Source organism: Urocampus carinirostris, chromosome 3 (assembly GCF_059441175.1).
Source record: "Urocampus carinirostris isolate Australia breed hairy pipefish chromosome 3, RoL_Ucar_1.0, whole genome shotgun sequence".
NCBI classification, from domain to species: domain Eukaryota; kingdom Metazoa; phylum Chordata; class Actinopteri; order Syngnathiformes; family Syngnathidae; genus Urocampus; species Urocampus carinirostris.
Window position 1 is genome coordinate 64306970 of NC_142351.1, and position 19588 is coordinate 64326557.

Here is a 19588-nt window from a genome sequence, read left to right on the forward strand (position 1 = left end):
CATATCGAACTGCGTGACCCTTGCACTAATTAGTGACAAATAGTAGCTCTTATTTAGAAAATGGTCGAATACCCATGTTTTAGACTTTGTCATCACATCTCTTTCGGAAGTGTGTTTTCAGTTTTAGATTTCGGCCAAAACTGAAAATGCACTTTTGGTCATTTTTGGCAGAAAACTGTATTGATGCAGAAAATTTGGTGCTTCCCTGAGTGAAAACATTTACTTTTTCAGTGCAGAGAAAGTACCGAACTAGCATCGCAGAATGACAGTGGGAAATTGTCCCTACTTAATGTGTCTCGCATCCTTGTCATTCCTTTCCGACTGGTAACAATGGCTTCATGGGTGAATCAAACTCATGACTTTCGATGACTTTAATGCGGTCACACCAGGATGACGTGTCGAGCACTGTGTTATGAGAGGAATGTTTACGATGAATAAGTGTCACGTCTGCACAAGGCATGTTAGCACTCGTGATGCCACTGACTTGCATTCCGATGAGATGCCAAATTGGACTTGTATCGACGATACCAACAAGCAAACAAATACTTAAGTATTGTAGATATGGAAAAAATGAAGTCTTGCCATTTTTAATTGCTCTTTAATTAAAGAATGCAACACATTTTGAAAATGTTCTCAGAGGTGGTCACTGATTAGAGAACCAGTATTTAGAATTAAGGAAAAGATATCATGGATGGTTTATGCTCTCATTTCTTGCACAGGATCAGTTGAGATAAGTGAAGGGAAGTGTATCAAATGTTCTGGCAAGCTACAGTAAAGTGGTTATAATGGAATTGTTGTTCCATCTACTGCGTGAGTGGCAGAGCTCCGGCTCCACCTCCGTATCCATAACCCTTAGGCCCAAAGTCTTTTGCATAACAACCTGTAGGATAAAAACAATAATCAGAACCATTTGTTGACATATTGTGATAATACATACCCAGTTGTACCTTTTTTTCAATCATTTAGGGCAGTGTTAATTAACCTTATTTCAACCAAGGTACATTACCTTCATTGAAAAAAATCCTGCAGGGCACCACCAGTCGGTGCATTTGCATTTTCGGTAAAAGTAAATGTGAATGAAAGATAGCTTGCGCTAGAGCGCAAGAGCACACAATTTGGATCATTTCCCATGCCATAGTACTACAATTTATTTCAAACAGTGTGCCGAAGCACATTTGGGTCTATTTTAAGTACAGTAGATCCCGAGGATATGGTATCCCCTCCTAACGATATTTTCTGGCCTTGTTATGGAATTTTCCCCACTATATGTCAGCAACGACAAACTGTTTAGCGGGCCCAAAAACAGATATATAAAGTTTGCGGGCTTTGTGCGTGATTGTCCATGTTCCATGCCTCATACGTCTTTTAGATATTTTGAGATAAGATGCTGGTCTGCTATTGGTTTGTATCGTGGCTTTATGAAGATATTGATATGCTACTGACTGAACTCCCCCAATGCTCGTTTTTCACTCTCTTAATTCATTTCAGAATTCCAGGTTACAAATTTACCGTATTTTTTGGACTATAAGTTGCAGGGTTTTTTTCGAAGTTTGGTCAGGGGTGCAACTTATACGCCAGTGAGAGTTATATGTGAAATTACTATGACATTGTTATATCAATGAGTTTTGAAGTCTGATTGTTTCATATGCAAGTATATCAAAGTTGGCCTAACTAAATGTAATTTTAGTGTTATGATGATTTTATAGTATAACAGCAACATAGTTGGCTGATAGTGACAATGATGAAAACAGCGCACATTAGTCAAAACAACGAACAACTGTGAGGTATAAGATTGAAACTGGGATCCTATTGAATTTCATTTGTAATATTAAAAACAGAGTAAATGCATCACTTTCTGTCTAGGGTACTGAGTGTTCAGAGCACAAGGGCTTAACACAGGTTTCTATCCACTGTCATACAGATTTCACCCTTACAACCCCCACCTGCGAGCGGATTAATGTTGTATCCCGGAGATGTACTGTATGATTCACTAATCTCGCTTTCAAATTTGAAAGTACAGGGCTGTTTTTATCAGTGTATTCAGTGCCATTGATTTTGCAATGGTTAACAAAGCAAACTGTAGCACTGTATTGTGATCGTGATATGAGTGATTTTCTCTAAAATGTCATTTCACAGGCATCTTGTGTTTGACTAGTCAGTGGATTGAAGAGTCTGTATTTATTATGACGCCCTCTGCTGTTTATGTTTGTTCATTGCGGCTTTGTGACCGTTTTTGAATGGGTGTTATCTTTGAGTGTAATTATTCGGACATACCGGACTTGCATAGCTGTCAACCTGTACAACGTACGTTTTTTATGCATTTTAAGACAATTACCACGTACAAGGAAATCTGTACGGAAAAACGCAAATTTGTCAATCGAATGCGTCTGCCGCCTGGGGATTTCCCATCATGCATCATTCCGGAAAAAAAATATGGTGTACGATTATTTTGTATGAGAAAATACGACAGTTTGTACGGGCATGGAGCCGTGGAGGTTGACAGGTATGGAGTTGAGTAGAGAGGAGCCAAAAATTTGACTTAAGTAAAGAAGAATATGACTAAAGTAGAAGTAAAGAGTGGTCAAATAATTACTTGAGTAGAAGTAAAATAGTACTTGGCGAAAAAAATACATGAGGAATGACCAAATGTAGCAACGTCTTATTCATTGATTTTTTCAAACAACCGATCAATCAGATCATCGATAAATTATAAGCCAGTGTAATTGTAAATCTGTGTACTCAAGACAGTTTTTTGGGGTGAACCTTCTGTGGATTATATATATATATATATATATATATATATATATACATATACAGTGGCTTGCAAAACTATTTGGCCCCCTTGAACATTGACCTTTTGCCACATTTCAGACTTCAAACATAAAGATCTGAAACTGTAATTTCTCGTGAAACATCCAAAATAAGTGGGACATAATCATGAATCATTCAGAGATCCTCACTGAACTTCTGGACAGAATTTGCAGCACTGAAAGTAAAGGGGCTGAATAATTTTCCAATTGAGAATCTGTGGAAAGAACTGAACACTGATGTTCACAAACGCTTACCATCCAACCTCACCGAGATCGAGCTGTTTTGCAAGGAGGAATGGGCAAAAATATCAGTTTCTCGATGTGCAAAACTGATAGAGACATACCCCAAGCGACCCCCATCTGTAACCGCAGCAAAATGTGGCGCTACAAAGTATTAACTCAATGAGGCTGAATGATTTTGCACACCCAGTTTTTCGTTTATGTGTTAAAAAAAGTTTAAAATATCCAATAAATGATTGTGTCCAACCTATTGTTGATGCTTCACAAGAAATGACAGTTTTATATATTTATGTTTGAAGTCTGAAATACTGCAAAAGGTTACAAAGTTCAAGGGGGCCAAATATTTTCGCAAGCCACTGTTTATGCATACATACATACACACATATACATACTTATATATATATTGACAGACAACTCACTCGCTCAGTCACACCTAGGGACAATTTGGACCGGCCAATTCACCTGAAATGCATGTCTTTGGAATGTGGGAAGAAACCGGAGTGCCCGGAAGAAAGCCACGCAAGCACGGGGAGAACATACAAACTCTGCACAGTAAGGCCGGTAGCTGGATTTTAACCCAGGCAGGAGGTTCCGACGACCTCAGAACTGTGTCGCACACGCGCTAACCACTGCGCCGCCGTGCTGCATATATATATATATATTCACACATATACCTAGATACATACATACATACATATATACATATACGCATACATACTGTATATACATAAACATATATACATACATATATACACATACCGTATTTTCTGCACTGTGAGACGCACATAAAATCTGATTATTTATTTTTTTTAAAAGCTGACTGTGCGCATTATAATCCGGTGCGCCTTATATATGGATCAATATTGAGCCGCGAAAGGTCTCGCAACTTACGGTAAGCAGCCACCGACTCAATTTTTCGCGTAGAAGAAGTGCGCTGTGCATACTGGGAAACATTAAACAACGATTCTCTTTTAGGGCAGCACGGTGACGCAGTGGTTAGCGCATGTGCGGCACAGTTCAAGTCATGGGAACCTCCTGCGTGGGTTCAAATCCAGCTGCATGTTCTCCTCGTGCTTGCGTGGGTTTTCTCCGGGCACTCCGGTTTCCTCCAACATTCCAAAAACATGCATTTCAGGTGAATTGGCCGGTCCAAATTGTCCCTAGGTGTGAATGAGCGAGTAAGTTGTCTGTCCCTGTGTGCCCTGCGATTGGCTGGCAACCAGTTCAGGGTGTCCCCTGCCCACTGCCCGATGATTGCTGGGATGGGCTCCAGCACCCCCGCGGCCCTACTGAGGATAAGCGGTGAGATGAGATTCTCTTTTATTTGTGCGTTTGTATAAAGACCCTGAAATGGCTCCTATTAAGAGACACGCTTACAACGCAGAGTTTAAACTCAAGGCGATCAGTCACGCAGTAGAACACGTAAATAGAGCAGCAGCGAGAGAGTTTAACATTAATGAATCGATGGTGCGGAAGTCGAGGAAGCATGAGGATAAGCTGCGCCAAGTAAAGAAGACTAAACAAAGTTTCCGTGGCAATAAAGCGAGATGGCCAGTTAGAGGACACACTTGATTAGTGGGTTGTTGAACAAAGAGCAGCAAGTAGAAGTGTCGTACAATAACTATTCGAATGAAAGCAACAGCGCTGGCACGGGAACTTAACATTAAAGAATTCAGAGGTGGTTCTACTTGGTGTGTGTTTAGGTTTTACATTTTACACCTTGAGCGCGGCACCATCTAATGGTTGCATAATGTAACTACAGCCTCTACTGTAGCGCCTTATAATGCAGTGCGCCTTATGTATGGAAAAAGTTTTAAAATATATCATTCATTGAAGGTGCGCCTTATAACACGGTGCGCCTTATAGTATATATATATATATATATATATATATATATATATATCATATAGCAGACAAACACAATGATATCCGAGAGGTGAAATTAAGTTCATAGGATTTACAGAAAGTGTGCAATATTTACTTAAACAAAAGTAGGCAGGTGCATAAATTTGAGCACCCTTGTTGTTTTATTGATTTGAATACCATTAGCACAAATTATTGGAACACAAAATTTGTTTGGTAAGCTAATTGATCTTTGACCTACATACACAGGTGAAGCCAATCATGAGAACGGATTTTTAAGGCGGCCAGTTGCAAGTTCTTCTCCTCTTTGCATCTTCTATGAAGAGTGGCAACATGGGTGCCTCAAAACAACTGTCAAATGATCTGAAAACAAAGATTGTTCAACATCATGGTTTAGGGGAAGGATACAAAAAGCTATCTGAGAGATTTCAGCTGTCAGTTTCCACTTTGAGGAACATAGTGAAGAAATGGCAGACCACAATTCTAGTTAAGGTCCGGAGTGGCAGGCCAAGAAAAATCTTAGATAAGCAGAGGCGAAGGATGGTGAGAACAGTCAAACTCAACCCACAAACCAGCTCCAAAGACCTACAACATGATCTTGGTGCAAACGGTGTCACTGCGCATCGTTCAACTATTCAGCGCACTTTGCGCAAGGAGATGCTGTATGGGAGAGTAATTCGACAGAAGCCAAATACCACAGAGTCGCTTGAGGTATTCTAAAGCACATTTGGACAGGCCAGCTTCATTTTGCAATAAGGTGCTGTGGAGTGATGAAACTAAAATTGAACTATTTGGACCTAAAAAGGGGCGGTATGTATGGCGGAAGAAGAACACAGCATTCCAAGACAAACACCTGCTACACAGGGTAAAATTTGGTGGGGGTTCCATCATGCTGTGGGGCAGCGGGTCCAGTGCAGGTAATGACAATCTTGTTAAAGTTGAAGGTCGCATTCATTCCAGTCAGTATCAGCAGATTCTTGCGAACAATGTTCGAGAATCAGTGACAAAGCTTAAGTTGCGTGGGGGCTGGATACTTCAACAAGACAACGACCCCAAACGCTGCTCAAATTCTACTAAGGCATTTATGCAGAGGAACAAGTACAATGTTTTTAAATGGCCAAATCAGTCCCCAGACCTGAATATTATTGAAAATCTGTGGTTTGATTTAAAGCAGGCTGTCCATGCTCGGAAACCATCAAACCTGACTAAAGTGGAGATGAAAAAAAGAATGGTCAAAAATACCTTCAACCAGAATCCAGACCTTCATTGGAAGCTACATAGGAAGCGTTTAGACTCTAAACTTTAGAGGCTGTTATTGCTGCAAAAGAAGGATCTACTAAATATTGATGTAATTTTTCTGTTGCGGTGCCCAAATGTATGCAGCGCCGTACTTTTGTTTCAGCAATTATTGCACACTTTCTCTAAATCCTATAAACTTCATTTCACTTCTCAGATATCACTGTGTTTTGTCTGCTATATGACATATTTAACTGAAATTGCTGATCCTAACAACCAATGATTTATGAAGGAAAATCTTGAAAATGGTGCCCAAACTTTTGCATATGACTGTGTGTGTATATATTACATATGGGCAGCACGGCGGTGCAGTGGTTAGCGCGTGTGCGGCGCAGTCATGCGATTGAACATTCCTGTGTGGAGTTTGCATGTTCTCCCTGTGCTTGTGTGGGTTTCCTCCGGGCACTCCGGTTTCTTCCCTCATTCCAAAAAAACATGCATGTCAGGTTAATTGGTCGGTCCAAATTGTCCCTAGGTGTGAATGAGCGAGTGAGTTGTCTGTCTCTGTGAGCCCTGCGACTGGCTGGCAACCGGTTCGGGGTGTCTCCTGCCCACTGCCCGAAGATAGCTGGGATGGGCTCCAGCACCCCCGCAACTCTACTGAGGATAAGCGGTGCAGATAATGGATGGATGGAGATATATATATATATATACAGGGAGTGCAGAATTATTAGGCAAATGAGTATTTTGACCACATCATCCTCTTTATGCATGTTGTCTTACTCCAAGCTGTATAGGCTCGAAAGCCTACTACCAATTAAGCATATCAGGTGATGTGCATCTCTGTAATGAGAAGGGGTGTGGTCTAATGACATCAACACCCTATATCAGGTGTGCATAATTATTAGGCAACTTCCTTTCCTTTGGCAAAATGGGTCAGAAGAGGGACTTAACAGGCTCTGAAAAGTCAAAAATAGTGAGATATCTTGCAGAGGGATGCAGCACTCTTAAAATTGCCAAGCTTCTGAAGCGTGATCATCGAACAATCAAGCGTTACATTCAAAATAGTCAACAGGGTCGCAAGAAGCGTGTAGAAAAACCAAGGCGCAAAATAACTGCCCGTGAACTGAGAAAAGTCAAGCGTACAGCTGCCAAGATGCCACTTGCCACCAGTTTTGCCATATTTCAGAGCTGCAACATCACTGGAGTGCCCAAAAGCACAAGGTGTGCAATACTCAGAGACATGGCCAAGGTAAGAAAGGCTGAAAAACGACCACCACTGAACAAGACACACAAGCTGAAACGTCAAGACTGGGCCAAGAAAATTCTCAAGACGGATTTTTCTAAGGTTTTATGGACTGATGAAATGAGAGTGAGTCTTGATGGGCCAGATGGATGGGCCCGTGGCTGGATCGGTAAAGGGCAGAGAGCTCCAGTCCGCCTCAGACGCCAGCAAGGTGGAGGTGGGGTACTGGTATGGGCTGGTATCATCAAAGATGAGCTTGTGGGGCCTTTTCGGGTTGAGGATGGACTCAAGCTCAACTCCCAGTCCTACTGCCAGTTTCTGGAAGACACCTTCTTCAAGCAGTGGTAGAGGAAGAAGTCCGCATCCTTCAAGAAAAACATGATTTTCATGCAGGACAACGCTCCATCACACGCATCCAAGTACTCCACAGCGTGGCTGGCAAGAAAGGTTCTAAAAGAAGAAAAACTAATGACATGGCCTCCTTGTTCACCTGATCTGAACCCCATAGAGAACCTGTGGTCCCTCATCAAATGTGAGATTTACAAGGAGGGAAAACAGTACACCTCTCTGAACAGTGTCTGGGAGGCTGTGGTTGCTGCTGCACGCAATGTTGATCGTGAACAGATCAAAGCACTGACAGAATCCATGGATGGCAGGCTTTTGAGTGTCCTTGCAAAGAAAGATTCAGATTCAGATGTACTTTATTGTCATTCTAGTACACGTGTATACAGAACGAAATGTCGATACATCTGACCCGCACAGTTTCCTCGAATGTACAGATATAAGTAAGAGTTGTATTTTATTATGGCTACGTATAGTATTTTACCATACCATAGTGCCGATAGTGCAGGAGGAGTAGCTAACCAGATGTGCAAAATGGGCATTCAGGTTAACAAGTCAGGTAAACAGTAACATTAACACTGTAACATAACGCTGTAAGTACAATAGTGCAGAGAGCAAATGTGCAAGGAGTGGCAAGCTATAAAGAACTGCCAGTAGTGCAAAAAGTCAGATTAGCAGCCGTTAAGATTTAGGTTAACTATATGTTAACTATATGTTAGATTGACCATTTAACAGTCTAATGGCCAGGGGGACTAGACTACTGCGGAACCTGGTGGTCCTGCACCGCGCACTGCAGTACCTCTTCCCAGAGGCTAGCAGAGTGAACAGTCCATGATGAGGGTGAGAGGGGTCGCCGATAATGTTCTTAGCATGGGATAGGCAGCGCTTCTGGCCAATGTCCTTAATGGAGGGAAGTGTAGTCCCGATTATTTTCTCTGCTGTCCTCGTTACCCTCCTCACACTACCCCAGTCGGTAGCGCTGCAGCCTCCACACCACACAGAGATACAGCTGGTCAGGATACTCTCTATGGTGCCCCTGTAGAATGTGATGAGGGAGGGTGGGGGCAGGTGGGCTCTCCTCATCCTCCGCAGGAAGTACAGGCGCTGCTGTGCCCTCTTAACCAGTGATGCAGCGTTCACGGACCAGGTGAGTTTGTTTGTAATGTGCACCCCTAGGAACTTGATACTGCTGACAACCTCCACAGCCTTGTTGTTGATGCAAAGTGGGGCATGGTTGGGCTGGTTTTTCCTAAAGTCGACAATGATCTCTTTAGTTTTGTCAACATTCAGGACCAGGCTGTTGTGCCTGCACCAGGCCACCAACTGCTCCACCTCCTCTCTGTAGGCCAGGTCGTTGTCGTCCCTGATGAGGCCCACCACTGTTGTGTCGTCAGCATACTTCACGATGTGGTTTGTGGCGGACCTAGGGACGCAGTCGTGTGTCATCAAGGTGAACAGCAAGGGGCTCAGGACACAGCCTTGGGGGGAGCCCGTGCTGAGGTAGATGACATCTGAGATGTTCTGACCTATCCGCACTGATTGGGGTCTGTCACTGAGGAAGTCCAGCAGCCAGTTCCGCAGGGGGGTGTTGAAACCCAGGAGTCTCATTTTGTCTACCAGATGTTGTGGGATAATGGTGTTGAATGCTGAACTGAAGTCCAGGAACAGCATCCGCACATGGGTGTTCTTCTCCTCTAGGTGTGTCAGGCTCAGGTGAAGCGCAGAGGAGATGGCATCCCTGGTGGAGCGGTTTGTCCGGTAGGCAAACTGAAAGGGGTCGAATGAGGAGGGGAGACTGGAGGTGATGTGCTCTTTAACCAGTCTCTCAAAGCACTTCATTATGATAGGAGTCAGTGCAACGGGCCGGTAATCGTTGAATGATAAGATCTGGGGTTTCTTTGGCACAGGGATGATGTTGGCAATTTTGAAGCATGATGGTACTTTGGCTTGGTCTAGCGAGGTGTTGAAAATGTCTGTTAGTACACAAGCCAGCTGATCGGCGCACTCCCTAAGTACCCGCCCCGGAATGTTGTCCGGGCCTGGAGCCTTCCTTGTGTTGACCCCTCTCAGGGTCTTTCTCACGTCGGTTGAGTCCAGGTGGAGTGCCCTTTCGTCCTGATTTGGAACCGCTTGGTGGCTATATTGGTCACTGATTTGTTTTTGTTTTGTTTTTAAATGTCAAAAATGTATATTTGTGAATGTTGAGCTGTTATATTGGTTTCCCTGATGAAAATAAATAATTGAAATGGGTATACATTTGTTTTTTGTTAAGTTGCCTAATAATTATGCACAGTAATAGTCACCTGCACACACAGATATCCTCCTAAAATAGCTAAAACTAAAAAAGCCCCACTCCAACTTCCAAAATATTCAGCTTTGATATTAATGAGACTTTTGGGTTCATTAAGAACATGGTTGTTGTTCAATAATAAAATTAATCCTCAAAAATACAACTTGCCTAATAATTCTGCACTCCCTGTATATCAGTGATCTCGTCTGCCCGCGTCCCTACGTCCTGGACACATTATTTTTGCTGGGGACGCATCGTGTCAAATCAACGTGCGTCCCTGGGACGCAACTTTTTTGACACGCCCAATTATTTTAATTAGCTCGCTTTATGGTTTCAATAAGCGTATTATATAGAATACGTTCGCTTTTGTCGGAAGCGCAGCAGAATGCGTGTTCACGCGAGGGGGGGAGGATTCTGTACTGGAGTCGGATTTGGGCACAACACCGGGAAACGAGAACGGCGCGCCGTGCTAGGGTCGTCGGCCGAGGGGGATTCCCGCAAAAAGTAGCGACGCCTCTTCCCCCCCCAATTTTTTTTTTTTTTTACCATTACAGACCGCGAAGCTCTGAATCCGCGAAGGTCGAACCGCGAAGTAGCGAGGTCCCACTGTATACACTGCGCATACAATACAGTAGAAAAAAACAACAACTTCCTAACCTTGCTCACAAGTGCCACCTCGTGGTTGTTTGGGTCACTGGTCAAATCCTAATGAAAAAAAAAACCAAGGTGTCTTACAAATGAATGCGCCTGCAAAGGCAGACAGGCACGTACTTCCGTGGTAAGGATTTAGGTAACGGTTTCAATGTAGCCTAATAGAGTGGGGTATAAGTGCACTTTCTTCTTCAAAAATCTACTTAGCTAAAAGCAAAAAGTATGGTGATTTAACAACAGCGGCACGATGACTAAGTGGTTAGCGCGTTCACGGCACAGTTCTGAGGTCATGGGTTCAAATCCAGCTACCAGCTTCCTGTGCGGAGTTTGTATGTTCTCCCCGTGCTTGCCTGGGTTTTCTCCCAAATTCCCTAAACTTGCATGTCAGGTTAATTGGCTGGTCCAAATTGTCCTGAGGAGTGAATAAGCTAGTGAGTTGTCTGTCTCTGTGTGCCTGTGGCTGGCTGACAACCAGATCAGGGTGTCCTTGGGGGCGGCAGTAGCTCAGGAAGTAGAGCGATCGTCTTAGGATCAAGGGATCCCAGTTCGAATCCCGGCTTGTCCGTGTTACATGTCGAAGTGTCTTTGGGTAAGACACTGAACCCCCAATACCCCTAATAAGCAGGTTAGCGCCTTACATGGCTGCACAGATCACGGCCGCTATTGGGAAATGTGAAGCACACTGTAAAGCGCTTTGGGAAGTCATTGACTTGAAAAGCGCTATATAAATGCAGATCATTTCATTTCATTTCCTCTGCCCGAAGATAGCTGAGATGGCCTCAAGCACCCCCGCGACCCTACTGAGGATTAACCGTGCGGCAAATGGATGGATAGATAGATGGATTTAACAACACACCTAGAAGTACAAAATGTCCCAAAACTTTACTTAAGAGTAAATGTAACTTGTTATTACCCACCATTGTGACATACCAACAACATATTATTACCGTTATATGATTTTATTTTATTTTTTTAGAGTTGGTATAACTGAGAAATATACCTATCGATACCTTTGCAGTAGATTTCTCCATCCTTGTCGGAAAGTGTGGTTGACTCAAGACCTTTACCACAAGTGGCACAGCGGAAACAGCCAGTCTTGTGCCATGACTGCAAATAAAACATATCAAATACACGATTTTTCCGTAAACCAGTCCGCACCTATTCTTTCTTACCTTGCCAGCGCCTATGACCTTCTCTGCAGCGTAAACGGCCTTGCCACAACGGGGGCATTTCTCAGACCCTCCAAATTTCTGAGCAAACTTGGAAGGATTTTGGGTGGTTGTTGGGCGATGAGGTGCAGGTCTGAGTGACAGAACATTTGTAATATTTCACTGAAAAACCTGAAAAAAATATACAAATTGTACATTTTTGGTACTCACACTTCATGCGTGATACCCTGACCTTCACCCTTGTCCATCGAAAGGGTTCCTGCTCCGACACCATAACCGTATCCCTTAGGCCCGTACTGCTTGTTGTAGCATGATTTGCAGTAGATTTTGTCCAGATGAACGGCAAGAGTTGTGCTGTCCAAGCTTTTATTACACACCACTGAACAGATGCAACAGTGATTACGTAACTTTAGTTTTTCAGTGACAAGGTAATCCAATTCATTCTTTTTTGCGACATTACAACACCGTCACTTAGTTACTGACGGTCAAAAGCAGTCCGTTACTTTAAACAAAGCGGTATTGCGCCCTCCTCCGAATTGTTTACGTCAGTCTTTTTGGATCATGTTAAAATAGCGACTACCAAATAGCTGTATAGTGATTGTGAATATACTGTACAATTTAACAAGGCGCAGAAAGAAAGGCGAATGAGAGCCGAGTCACGGAAAAAATGAAACATCAGTGCTCCTGACATTCGTGAATGGAGCGGCAACCAACTTGTGTTGTTCGCGAATGAGACGTCTCTATGAGCCAGCTCTTGGAAGTGATCAAGGGAACAGCTGGTTCTCTCCGAGATGACTTTTTTTTCTGGTGATTGGTCAATATGCATTTTGGGGGATTTTGTGTTGTTGACTTTAAATTTGGTGTGCATAAAAAAGTAGTATCGTAAATCTGCTAAAAGATCATAAATACAAATAATTCTAGCAAGTTCGGTGTACTTTGAGCAAAGTTGCTGGTTATGCAAAAAATAAATAGCTCGTAGCTGTTGTACTTAACAACCCTTTTTAAAGTATAGTAATGGACAGAAGAGTTAATACAGACAAGAAAACGGGAGGAGGGAACTGATGACGACGATGGTGAGGCAGTTGACGCAGTCTAATGCAAAAAAGTGTCACAGTCCTGCAGTCGGATTTGATCTCCTTTTTGTCTCCCTCTAACTTGTCCTTACCTTATCTGGTCACTCACTTCCTTGCTCCCAATTTTTGTCAACCCACATCTGGCATCACTTGTCCTGATTACTCTCAAAGCCCACCTATCTCGTCTTTAAAACCCTGTTTCCTTGGTTAGGTGCTTGTTCCTTGCCTCATTCTTCATGTTCCAAGCCTTTTTGTCACAGCCTTGTTGGTTTCCAGTGTACCGAACCCTTGCCTCTTTCCCGACCAAAAGTACTGCCTGGCGAACATTTAGGCAGTCGCCTTTGACAAAGTGAGTATCTGTTCACTGACCCCTTGCAGGCTTTTTGGAGCTCGACTGCTGCCTTTGGTGATCTTAATACAGTTGCTTTGATTTCTGACTCCTGTGTATTAATCCCTGTCTTAATAAAGACTTTTTATTGCTGCGCTAGTCCATGTTTCCGCACACCGATTGGGTCCTTGACAAAAACTAGTCAACCTCTCATATTCACCATAGGTAAATAATTAAGTCAAGTCATGTATATTTGTATAGCCCTTAATCACAAGGAGTCACAAATGGCTGCACGGATCACAGACTACTGCAAACTACAGACTATTATTACACCATCTGATCCAATACCTAGGTCAAGGAAAACATCAAAAACCTCAGCATGAGGACAATGAAATAACCTTGGAAAGCGACCACATAGAATTTTCCTTGCATGTAAATATTAGCCAACGTGTGGCTAACAGCTAACATAAAAGTGGACGCAGGGGGGTACAGAAACCTTTTAGAAAACGTCTTGTGGTAAAGCTTGGCAGATCCCTTGTTTTGCCCACCCTCGGCCTGAATAAAAACCAGCTTCGATTGTTTCACCTCTTCTTAGAAATTTTGTCATAACATAATTCTTTTAAAAGCCCTTTTTCAGTTTTTTGTTTGTTTTGTTTTTAGTCAAAACTAAAAATGTGTTTTGCTGTATCAAATAATAGATAAAAATGCATTAGGCAAGATATACATTATGAAATCCTGCCTTTGCAAAATGATCCAAAGCCCACTTTCTGAAATATTCTAGTTTGTATCTCTTTAAATATGTGTTAGTCAAGATTTTGCAACAAGTCTCAAAAGTCAGTTTGTGAGATGGATTGTAAGCAGTTAACTCACAGCATACAAAGCAGGACTTGTGGAACCTCTGATTGTCACAGAGGACCTCTTCTGCAGAGTAAACAGTCTTCTTACATCGTCCACACTGGTTTCCTCCTCCTAAATTCATCCTCTTAAAAATACATGAACAAACAGAGAAACAGTTTAGGTTTAATGCCATTGAAATTGACTATTGCCAGTAAACTTAAAAGCGTGATAACATTTTTAGCTTTGTCTTTATCAACAATAACCTAAAAAGTCTCCAATAAATGTAGGAGAAACGCTTGTGTGGAAAATCATTTTAGAATGGTGTGATTAGTTTGAGAGCACTGGCAGTTTGCATGCATCCTACTTTCAAGCCACAATGACTTTCACAGACTATAGTTCTTCAGCCTTTCAACTTTTACATCATCATTTTCTGCGAAATATGCCCGAGTGCTTCCAGTCTTTATAATGTCATTATGGCTGAAGCTATTGTTTTGTGACATAGAAGATATAGTCTTTTATCTTTGGTTGCAATCAAGGTTTTCTTTTACTTGGAAACTTTTCATTAGGGTGGTCCCCTATTTAATAACACCAAGCAGTACGTTTTGCATATATGTTTTGGTACTGTTGTATGTCGTTTCACGTCCCGGGATTATTCAATTCATAAAACCAGAATTGCATCAAATTATCTTTATTGTCATTGATTAAAATGTGATGTATATATTGCTTACAACAACATCAGATGGGGTACTCAAGGATAAACATGCAATAAAACACTTGAAATAAAAAAGTTAGCAACAAAAATGATTTAGGACAGACATGTAATATTTACCTAGCCCTTAGTTTGAACTCATTCTGACCATTACAATACACTGTGCCATTCAAACAAGAAATAATCATACATGTAGTTGTGATGCGTAGAAAATAAGTTATGAAATTCAAGCTTATTAAATCACAAACTCATTGCTTTCAATGTTTTCTATAAAGTCAAATAACTGTTGTCAGTCTTTGATGTGTTATAGGGTTAGGGCGTTTGATAGCCATAAATAATAATAATAATAATAAAACCCAATCTCTAACACTTCGACTAAAAATCAAAGGACTGTTTAAGTCCTTACCAGTTTCCTTAATAGTTTCTTCTGAGACTGTTTCACATTTAAAGCTGTTTGTCTCAAAAAGGCTTGGGAAAGGGACATGTTTGAACATGATGACGAAAGAGGGAGTCTCATTGGAATCAAAAACAGCAAAGAGTTAAAAGTCAGCCAGAACATAAGTGAAATTGTTTTGACAACTTATCTTCTTTTGCATTCCTGTTTAGTTACTGTTTGACTATGAGCTTCTCTAATCAACCAAGCGCCTAAAACTGTCATCATTGCAAAGTTAAAGAAAGCAGTCCGTTGTGGTAATAGTTTTTTCCTCAACCAGCGTGTACCGTACCCAGCATGCTTTTGGTAAACAAATTTAGTACAGGAAGGAAGCTAAATTGCTTACATACCTTCAGTTTCTGTAGTTCGACAGTAAAAAATTAAAGGTAGGTAAAAGTCCGACTACAATAATAAGTTTAAAGGCACAGTTGTTGCACTTCCTCTGTTGAAAATATGCTAAGGAAGGGAGGGAGGTAGGAGGTGCTTCTCCTGGTTTCGCTACCGCCCAAACAAGTGCAGGAAAATTGAATTTATGACTTAGTCGCTCAAGGAGGGGCAAGGGAATGAGGAGGAGACCTGTGTGGATATTTAAGTTTTCCTCTCAAAATGGAAATGGTTGTGAAGGCATGAAGACTATGCACTCACATATTATTTTGCATGTTTCGTTTTCCTTAGGGTTTGCTTTTGAAACCCATTGGAAGAGTTTTTTTCCCTATGAAAGTTAAACTATGTGTATACTGTACACTATAAAATGTGATGGTAATTTCAATTTTCTCTTTCAGGATGTTGACCTTTCAAAATTAATTACTTGTGACACACCAACAATCCAGATCTCTTGTAAATGACGGACTCATTCCCACCTATTGTATTATACAATCTCAAATGACCTTTTTCTATTCTAAAAGGTCAGTAAGTCTGGAATAGATTTGTTGTACTGTTTGCTGGAGAAATTGGTGGCTGACATTGCTACCCCCATGTGTTCTAATCTTGTAATGACGCTGTTGACCAACTTTTTTTTTCTGCCATTATGCAGCATTCCCTCGATTCTTGCATTTAAATGATTCTGCATCCACTGAATTAAGTGAATTTAATATACATATGAATGTCCCATGAAGATATTTCTTTGGTAGTCTGGAACTAGGTTTCCGTCACCCAGGATATTTTGATGCCATAAAAAATAGATTTGTAGTACAGAAGAAAATGATGCACACAAACTTCAGTTTACCAGTGAAAGATTTTATACATTTGACTATAAAGGATTTTATGCGATTGACTACAAATTACATTTAATGCAAAAGATATTCACTGACTGGGCTGTTGTTCAATGACAGGACAGGCTGTTCGAAATGCAAAATATTTTGTCTAGGGAATTTTGATAACAGGACTCCGACGGAGGACGGCAGACGTTATTTTGAGAACAAGGCGCTATGTTGTGAGAACGATGGGTGCAAACAATTTCTTGGCACTCCTATGGGAGGAGCCGAGACGCCATCTTGCGAGGAGACTTGGGCCAAGAAGAGAAGTCAAGTCAAGTCATTTTTATTTGTATAGCCCTTAATCACAGAAAGTCTCAAAGGGCTGCACAGGTTATTGCACAGACTATCATTACACCATCCCCTGATATGAAACCAACATGAGGGCAAGGAAAAACTCAAAAACCTCAACATGAGGAAAATGAAGAAACCTTGAGAAGGGGCCGCACATGTGGTAATCCCCCTTTCAGGATGACCTGCAGAACTCTTCTTGGCTCTTGGGATTACCAGTAGACCAGCGCTTTCAGAACAAAGACTCCGGACCGGAACATAGGGGGATATTAAATCTGAAAGATATGAGGGAGCAAGTCCGTGCATGATTTTGTATAATACCAAGAGAACCTTAAAATCACATCTTAAGCTAACAGGGAGCCAATGCAGGTTAGCTAAAATCGGGGTAATGTGATCAAACTTTCTTGTCTTAGTTAAAAGCCTCGCTGCAGCATTTTGTACTAGTTGAAGACTCTTGATTTTGGACTTCGGGAGACCGGAGAGTAGTGCATTACAGTAATCAAGACGGGAAGTAACAAACGCGTGAATTATAATCTCCGCATTTGACGGAGACAGCTTTAGACGAATTTTAGCAATGTTGCGAAGATGGAAGAAAGCGGTTCTAGTAATTTTCTTCACGTGTGGTTTAAAGGACAGATCGGGGTCAAATATGACACCTAAATTTGTATCTGAGTCACTCTGGGTGATAAGACAGTTGTCAATGTTCACAGCAGTTTTTGAGAACAAGTCACGGCATTTAGATGGACCAATAACTAACTTTTCGGTCTTTTCGAAGTTACGACGCAAGAAATTGAGTGACATCCACTCTTTTATCTCAGTGAGGCAAGCCTCCAAATTTCCACAATTTAGTGTGGCAGATTCCTCCAACTGAAGATATAGTTGAGTGTCATCTGCGTAGCAATGGAAACTGATATTATACTTGCGAATAATATCACCTAATGGAAGCATGTGAATGCTGAGAAGAAGGGGGCCAAGTACTGAACCCTGCAGAACACCACGGGTAACACTAAAGGGCTCAGATGTCATTTCGCCATATTTAAGAGAAAGCTAAAGGACTTCAGAAAAAGGCTTCCCAGAGACTCCAACGTCGCTTCTTCAGCCGTTTTAGATGGAGTACACTTTGTTAAAGTGTTAGGGGAAATAAATCTGCCCCCATGTGGAAATGTCGACTTTCCTGTTCATTTTTCCCTCAAGAAACGAGCTGCATAAATTGTTGGGTGAATGTAGGTTGTGTTTGGTTAATGGAGTCAGATAACTAATTCGAACAATTTAGTAAACAGTACTTTTTGATAATTAAATTCCAACACCAGCTAAAAAAGCCTCATGAGAATTAAATGATTCTCCAGGACGTTCCATATTTTTTGTGAATTAAATTATCCTTTAATATTAAAAGTGATAGGTCAGAGGCGTCAAACTTTTCAGAAAGTGGGCCAGATTTGGTAAACTAAAAATGTCTGAGAGCCGACTATTAACCTGGCATTTTTTGAACAGTCTTTAATAAATTCACCCTACATCAAAGGTTTGCAGTGCTCGGCGATCAGCGTCGCGACCTCATAGCTCGACTTTGTAGCATTTTCATTTGACCCGCTGGGTTTTGTGGAGAAGCATTGTTGTGCCATTAAAATAGCTTCCAGTTGCTTTACCTTTCCACAGCGTTAGTTTCCAGTTAGCTTTTTGTGGACAGCATTTTGCGGCAGGAAGTTTCTTTTGAGAATATAATCTTTGAATACATCTTCAGCCTCTTGACGAATTAAGCAGACGCAGTTGTTTAGAATTTTGGTGACAAAAATACTCCAATTTACACTTGTCCTGAAAGTGGCGGCCCTCACAGTCAACTTTCATTTTCTTATTTACAGTTGCCATGTTGGAAATGAGGTGGGCTAAATTTCTCACAGAAAGCCAAGTGCAAGGTGGCCAAAGGGCTACTGCCATCATTTGGTGGATTTTTTATGTTTGTTATTTTGATAAAAATGTACTTTATACTGCCACATTATTATTAATTTTATCACAGAGGCCGCGGGCCAGTAAGAAAGAGATCAGCTGAGGGCGCTGAGTTAAAAACAAATATTATTTTAGGCCAGTGATCCATACCCTTTTTGATCCAAGGAGCAATAATAGCAAAATATTTTGATATTTGTTTTTGAGAGCGAAAGCCATGCCATACTGTATATTTAAAGACAAAGTGCAGCAAACCGCCAAACCCGGTATCCAGACAAAAGCTAATTTTTCAAGCGCATTTTATTTCACTATCTGATCTTTGATGATTTAATGAAAAATATGAAATCATAATATAAAAAATGCCAGAGCCTGTGTGCCATATCAACAAATATACCACTTAAAAATCATTGAGGCTAATTTCGACCCTTAGTATTTTATTTTAAATACTGTAATGGTTTTAAAACTAAGTGCAAGAAGATTACTTTTGTAAAAAAAAAACAATCACTAAAAATCTGCGAAAGAAAGATTTACGGATGCATTTCTATACAGCGTAGTGGGTGCGTGCTAGGAAGAGTGGAGCGTGCCGTGTGTCCAGAAATATGCCCACCTCTACAGCTCACCCATTCAAACTGCTCTGTGTGCTTGGCTGGTGTTTTCTGGTGTTTACAGTTTCATCGCATCTCATTGTATTTTGATTATGTAGGTATTGTTTCAATTTTCTGCCCATAATAATGGATCCCAAGAACGGTAGTAATAAGGGGAAGGAAAATTTGAAAACAGTGACAGTGATCGAAACCAAGATTGGAAAAGTTTGCAAAAAACTAAAATGGTGTACGAGTGTCTGCCATTAAGGTCCTGCTGGAAGGATTAGTAAATGGT

At 41.4% G+C, this 19588-nt stretch overlaps 1 protein-coding gene across 3 annotated transcripts; it reads right to left on the reverse strand.

The window, feature by feature from the left end:
- Window positions 1–582: 582 nt before the first annotated feature.
- csrp1a (cysteine and glycine-rich protein 1a) lies at window positions 583–15756 on the reverse strand. 3 transcript variants are annotated; one of them, XM_088330128.1, is made up of 6 exons: window positions 15578–15756; window positions 14119–14230; window positions 12058–12226; window positions 11851–11980; window positions 11689–11785; window positions 583–880 (listed from the first exon to the last, which is right to left on the reverse strand). In XM_088330128.1, exons 2-6 carry the CDS (start codon window positions 14225–14227, stop codon window positions 804–806), a joined length of 582 nt encoding a protein of 193 aa, XP_088186254.1. In that variant the 5' UTR covers window positions 14228–14230; window positions 15578–15756; the 3' UTR covers window positions 583–803. The 3 variants fall into 3 exon arrangements, with proteins under 3 accessions (XP_088186254.1, XP_088186253.1, XP_088186252.1); XM_088330127.1 differs by lacking the exon at window positions 15578–15756 and adding an exon at window positions 15201–15396 and having other exon boundaries at window positions 11679–11785; XM_088330126.1 differs by lacking the exon at window positions 15578–15756 and adding an exon at window positions 15201–15361.
- Between the last annotated feature and the right edge of the window lie 3832 nt (window positions 15757–19588).